The 7,301-nt window shown below is 42.2% G+C and overlaps 1 protein-coding gene across 1 annotated transcript; it reads right to left on the reverse strand.

Annotated features, from left to right (window-relative positions):
• Nucleotides 1-5,582: 5,582 nt before the first annotated feature.
• LOC115742461 (organic cation/carnitine transporter 3-like) lies at nucleotides 5,583-7,058 on the reverse strand. Its single transcript, XM_030676755.2, has one exon. The coding sequence runs from the start codon at nucleotides 7,056-7,058 to the stop codon at nucleotides 5,583-5,585; it is 1,476 nt and encodes a 491-aa protein (XP_030532615.1).
• Between the last annotated feature and the right edge of the window lie 243 nt (nucleotides 7,059-7,301).

A 7,301-nucleotide genomic window follows, 5' to 3' on the forward strand; every position in this document is an offset into this window, starting at 1 on the left:
CAATTCGACTTTGTCAATATTGCCTAATAAGCTGTCTTTGGCTAATCTATTCATTCTCTGTTGGACAATATGACCAAGCCTAGCATGCCAAATGTTCACATCATTTTCACTAGAATTGGAAGATGCAAATAAGCAATAACATACATTCACACTAATATTTTCAACATCTAATACAATAAAGCCATTCACAAAGTAACTTGAATCATAAAATGTTGTACCTAACAATAGATCCATACCACTACTATGGAAATTCATATTGAAACCAATTTGATTAACACCAATACGGAGACTAGATGTCGACGAATCTCTGGAGCATACAATACATCGTGTAGGAATAAAGTGCGTCCACTACGCATGTTAAGTTGGCAGGTGCCAATCCCTTTCACTTCCACTCTAGAATTATTTCCTATATAGATCCATCTCACTCAACTTGGAATTCGTCGAAATTCCACAAACGCACTTCTATCTCTGGCTACATGGTCCGTGGCGCCCGAGTTTCTGATCCACAAAGGAAGATTCAGTCAAATATACAGAACTAGATACAAAACCGACACTTTTAAGTGTGTCCAGGGGTTTCGCCTTCTTCGGCTCATCACGGTCGCGAGCGAAGTGACCCGTGTTGCCATAGTTATAACATTCATCATTGAAATGTTTTTCTTCACGGGACGCTTCCCTTTGACATTCTTCAAAAACCTTGATTTCTTACTAGATGGTTCCGCTCCTTTACCTATCCTCTTTATGAACTTGGTAGGATGCTTGCGTTTGAAGCCCGAAGCTCCTCATGAGCTAGATCCAGCCACATAAATATCGGAATGTATTTTGGCTGCCAAAAGGCGATCCTCTTCCAGCTCTAAGTGACGCATAGCATCTTCGAAGGTTTTCACATTCTTATTGTGGGACAGGTTGACTTTCATATGCTCCCAATTATGGGGCAAAGAGTGGATAACTACATATACCTTCCGTTCATCGGATAATATATGACCAACATCTTTCAGCTCACTAATCATGTTTGACATCTTTCTCGGATGTAGCCTTATACTATACTCATGTGGCATCTTATATGTGTCAAACTTGATTGTGAGGTCTCTCAGCTTAGTGACGGATGTCCGTCCAAATCTTGCCTTCAATGTATCCCACATATCTTTAGCATTCTTATGCTGTCCGAACTCTCACATAATGTCATTATCCATACTGCTCGATAACGTAATTCGAGCATTCGAGTTCTTTTTCTTCCAAACAGCGAAGGCTTCCTTGTCCCTTCTATGTTGTGCGGTGTTACCATCTTCTGATTCGATCATGATAAGATTTAGAGCCTCTAGTGCCTCAAGCTCTTCCAGCACATACTGAATTTTCATATTCCAGATTTCATAACTCTCACCATTCAATTTTTCTCCTTTGTTGAACTCAACAACAATATTCTTTGATGCCGTTGTCATAGTATCTGAATATTAGACATTTTGCATGATTTTAAGTCTATTTATGCAACAAATGCAATTGTATTTATGCATCTTGATTATATTGATATATTGTTTCAAAAAAGATTCCAAAATCAACGGTTCACTAAGTTCCCCATCATCATCTAGATATTCTAATCTAAAAACCCTATATCAATATAATCATCCATATATGCTCATCATATAGTTACTAAAAACAATGAGCACTCCCACTCGGATATAATTAAGATAATGATATATATATATGCATAGAATGTCTTGCATCGAAAATGAAAATCCTTATTCTAAAATAGAATATCCATTTGACGATAATAAGTTCCGAAAAACAAACTCCTAAACATACTATAAAATAAGCTAACATAAGAACAAAATCAAATACAATAACGTGTTATTCTCCTTTTCCCGGTTCCAACTTCGACCCATTCAACTTCCTTATTACAAGGGAATGATGCTTCCATATCTCTAGGGGGATGAACTATAATGTTGGGAACCCATATCCGTGTCCTAGGATAGCCCTTATGGGGACCTCTGTTGATATGCCAAGGTGCATATCGTCCGTGTAAAGATCCATTCATCCCAAGTGATAACGTCTTTGCCGCCCCGTTCTTCATATTCTCATGCAAGAAATATATCATTGATTTCTTGTATGTGTTGTGTTCAATTGTTGCACGAGTAAGCAACTCATGCCATTCCCCGGGGATAGAGTTCCTCAATGCATAAAAGACATCCATCGACGATACCTCATGTCCTCCCCATATTATTTCTTGGAGCATTTCGTTGACCCTTTGTACATGGGTTATAATGTCACATACATTATCCCATCTATATTGGCCCAATCGCTCAACTTTTGCGTTTAGGGCTTGTCTTTGCTCATTCGTTCTTGGCCTTTTTGGCATTGTTGCGCTTCGCCTTACCCATTTAACCGTGCGGTCTGATCTTGATGACATTGTTCCCGCAACGAATGCGGAACAAAGTGGATTACTAAAATCCATCAATCAAGCGATAATTACAAACATATCGTGACCAATAATACCAAAATCAAATATCATACAAGACCCAATAGATTGACCGAGGGGTTTTTTTTTTTGTGGGTCAACGGTTAAAGTTAACGGTCGGTCAATGGTCAACTGGGGTCAACTGAGTCAAGGTCGGACCGGGTCGGGTTCAAAATAGGGTTTGGGTCACAAGTCGGGTCTAGTCAAACCAAAATGGGCCGATCCTTTTGTTTTTTTAAAGGGCCGGATTTCGTATTGGGCCGGCTCGGGCCCAATACGCCGAAGTGGGCCACGGCCACGTGTGTAGCATGCCGGCTGGGTCCCCACGTGCGGGGCACGTGCGATGCCGACTCGGTTGCTCACGTGCCCCGCATGTGGCGCGTGGCCAGCCACATGCAGTGGCTTCATTGACGCGTGTCGGCGCGTGACCGGCCGTTCGGAGTCCTTCGGCGACCAAACTTCCGTCAAAATTTTCGTCTCTTCGAGACGAACACAATGGTATATTTAAAACTCAAATTTGACAAACAAAAATTGATGTAAAAAGGACGAAATGCCATGGCCTCGAGGGACTCTCGCCTCGTCGCGGGCGTGCGGCGGCATTCGACAAACCCTCGGGGTCGGTGACCACTCAAATTGATCGTCTCGACGAGCCCGTTCTAATGGTATGTTCAATTTACTTTTTTGATGAACGAATCACAACAAAAACGCTATGAATAGTAACGACGCGATTAAGGTTAAAAATTCTTGAAACATACCAAATCATCACAAAGAAAGATTAGGAATCAAGTAACATACGCTTTGATACCAATGTTGGAAACTACATTCCCGTTCTACTTCAATCTAATTCGCGGAAACATGCCCAATTGAATCACTTGAATCAGCGATCGTGCAAAGTATATCACGAGAACATACCTTATTTGTCACCGGTTAAAAGCCCCTTTTACGATCTCGGAGTTCCGTCGTCGAACGTCAATCAATTGAGAATCGGGAGGAGAGTTTTTGTTCTGAATAAGTGTCGTATAAACGATAGGGTGGAAGTAGGTTTTTTTTATTTGTTGAAATAACGTGACTTTTCACGTTGGTTTCCTGTGATAACTGCTAAGGGGAGGTGTTATTGCTTGCATGGGCGCACACCGTAACCCTATGGACCCCATTCAATATAATCCAATAGAAAACTTGGAGCTATTTTTAAGGTTGTTGTTAACATTTTTGGTGTCTGATTGCTGGACTATCTATCTTGTTTGAACTGTTTTAATCCAATAAATTTGGGATTATGTTAATGACAAAAAGGGAGAGAAGTATAGCAATTATCATTGACATGAATCTATCTTTCTATGCTTTATGCTTTTAAGTGTGCTAACCTTGTTTGATTTGCATAATCAAAAGTGATTCAGAAGTTGAGCGGAAACATTTTCAACTCGGACATATTCAAACTCTAAGTTTGATACATGATTCAGAATTTACTTCTTGCTTATGGTTAATTGATATATTGTTAAGAAGCAAGTCATTAAAAGTCTTATCGTATTTTTATAGAAAATTGATTTATTTATGTGGATAGTTTTGTTAACGGATAGTAAATCGAGTTGGATTCGTCTTTGAAGATTATCAATCAAGAAGGTTTTTATATTTCCATGAAAGACATGGATTGAGGAAGAAGATCATTCATTACCTAAAGAAGAATTCGATCTTTGAAAACCCGGATCTTCATTGTATGGGCGATCAAATTAACGAGAGACTCTAAATTTATTTCTCAACGGCTACGAAATCCTTGTTATACAATATCATCCGAAGACCTTTCAACGGTTAGTTTGAAGGTGGATGAGTATAAAAGGAGACTTCAAAGGTGAAGAGAGTATGAGAATCCGTAATCTGAAATTCCAAAGTTCAAAAAAGCTTCAATATTTTCTACAAACAGCGTAATACTTAGAGGTTAGCATGAAGAAGTGGATGTAAATTTGATCAAAGCCAAACCACTATAAACTTTGCGTGCAAATTCTTTATCCCTTAAAACTCTCTTTATAGTATTCTTGATAATTGATTTGTGCACAAACAAACTTTGAGGTCATCTCAAATCCTATTCTCGATCACACTCTGAATTAAAATTTGAACTTGTTTGTTTAAATTCCGTATTGTATTTCAACAAGTTTCAAAATCAACCATTTACCCCCTTTAGGTGATAACATGAGCGATAATAATAAATATCGCTGAAAATGGAAACTTAAACTAGTGATTCGAGATACACCCTCATTATTGGATACTATGGAATACCGTATGATCACGCGAAAAGATATACCAAGAATAAAATACAAAAGCTTGGTACAAGTTTTATTATAGGTTTCCTAATTTTTGGAACCTGTAACCTACACGTTAGAACCCGATACCTACTTTCCATAACTTGGAATCTGGAAACACACAAGTTCCTCACCGGTCCAGTTCTAGATTTCAGGTTTTACCCTGAAATTATGCTCACCCTTAAATGAAGAGAGAGAGAGATCACATCCCACATAACATATGGCTGTCCATAGGTCCACATCTCTTCCTCCTCGTCCACAATCCACGCCAAGTCTTTGTCAATTAAATCTCGTATCATTCCTGATCATCCACCTCATTTTGGAGCCCCTCAAAATTACCAGTATGAGTCCACAAGGGAACACAAGCTTCAAAACGACCATAACGTAACGTCTATGGCCCTACGTGTTTCTAACCATTATTAATCATCTCTTCCTCTTCGTATCCGCTCAAGAACATGTCTATGATGCCATGCGAGTCGTGTCAGCTGATCCCGCGATGCGCTTGAATATGATTGCGCGAAAAAACTTGATGGTGAATTCAAATAGGCCAACGATAATAATTGCCATCTTTTTTTTTTTTTAATACTATGATCAAGTACATGACCCCGATAGCTTCTTCCTTTGTCGGAGTTTTTCAATAGAATCAACTCTTCTCATCTCATGTTCTTATCAGACTTTCACATAGGTTCTTTCCTCATAGAACTATATACTCAGTGCTAAGGTTAACGAATCAAATGCTTAATGCTTGCATGTATAGAATAGGCGTACGATTGGCTACTAATTTGGTTCTTCTAATTGTCGATATGAACGACAGCAATCTTAAAAAAAAAAAAAATCAGGAATTATTCAGAGCAAAAATCTCTCTGCTCTTGCTCATCCATGGTATCGGAGAGCGTCGTCCCTCTTGTCTCCGGCAACAAAAGCACCATGAGCCCGCAGAAAATGATCGCGATTCCAAACACTGAGTAGGTCAAATGGGGTATTTCCCTGCCGGCCGAGATCAACGTTGGATCGAATAGAACACCGAGTGTGATGGCTTGTCTCATCATCGACGTCGCCGAATTTCTCACGCTTGTTGGAAACAATTCGATGGTGTAGATGACGAGCACATTGTAAGCCATGCAAGTGCAGAAGAAAGAGGCAAGTTCCAACCCTATTTCCACACCCCCACTCCCCACAAAAGCACATGCCACACTTAGCGCACCACTCACCATTGTGAAGCCAAGAATTGTGCTCTTCCTATTCCATCCATTCAGCAAGAAATAGGACACAAAGTAGGATGGTATGATTAGCAAGGCATTGAAGGTGACGCTTAGGTAGATGTTGAATCCTAGGTTTCCGACCCCCAACAGCATCCCGTAGTACATCATCCCGATGCCAAACCCGAGCGCCATGACCTTCGCCAACCGGGTCAGCGCCCACCGCCTCCGGAATAGGTCCTTGATCGAGGAGTACAGGTCGAGTTTTGTGGTTTCTTGCTTATGGGGAAAGCTTGACAGGTAGGACTTCAGCCTGCCGTGCTTTGTCGGCAGCGTGATATTCCTCAGTATGGCCATGGCCTCGTCCTCGCGGCCCTGCATGAAGAGCCATTTTGGAGACTCGCGGATGAAGAAGAACAAGAGGAGGCAGTATAAGATGGCGGGTGCCGAGGTCGAAACGTAGAGGTATCTCCACGAAGCATCTCTGAGGAGGTATGCTATGGCAGGCAAGGATAATAACCCTAATGTTCCGAAGAACAGGCCAATCATCCCAATGAGTCCTCTCGACCTTTTTTCGACCGTCTCGGTCGACAGGACCAGCGCGCTCGTGCCAATGGACGCTCGTCCGAACCCACTGACAAGCCGCAGTGCCGAGTAGACCCAGAGGTTGGGGGAGAACGAGGTGGCCAAGGCGGCCAACGACATAATCAAACACGAGAGGACAAGCAGGTTCTTTCGGCCGAGCGAGGAGTCAGCGAGGGTGGCGAACGCGAAGCCGCCGATCAGGCAGCCCAAGTAGAAGCACGAGGTCGGGAGGCCAGTGATGAAGGAGCTCGCGCACTCTAGCCCCCACTCCGTTATGATGGAGTTGTAGACAGACCTGTTCCCGGCCGAGTCGCAAGTGGCTCCGGCGTCGCTGTAGTCGCTAATGCATGCCTGTTGTCCATCGAAGAACCAGGCCAAGGAGACAAGCAGGGCTCGGAGAAACTGCCGCCAGCCGAACCCCTCGATGCACCACTCGATCATCTCGTCCAGCGTTTGGAGGCTGATCTCGTCGTCAATTAGAACTCCTAACTCAGGCGACTCGATTTCCGATCGGAGGGGCGATGAATTCGCCATTGCTTGATCTCAACCCCTGCCTCTATGTTAATAATGTGTGCATGTATTCTTGTGGGGGTGGAAGGTCTTGTATACATAGGAAAGATATTGATTGATTTGACCAAGTAAAGCAGTTGGCCCCAATCTACTTTGGATGGTCACCACATGAATTTGAAGCCAAATTGTGTCCTTAGCTACAGTCTTAGGCACTGATTAGATGGCTTGATGCCCCACTCGTTAGCCCCATTTTCATCTATCTCTTTG

Source organism: Rhodamnia argentea, chromosome 6 (genome assembly GCF_020921035.1).
Source record: "Rhodamnia argentea isolate NSW1041297 chromosome 6, ASM2092103v1, whole genome shotgun sequence".
NCBI classification, from domain to species: Eukaryota; Viridiplantae; Streptophyta; class Magnoliopsida; order Myrtales; family Myrtaceae; genus Rhodamnia; species Rhodamnia argentea.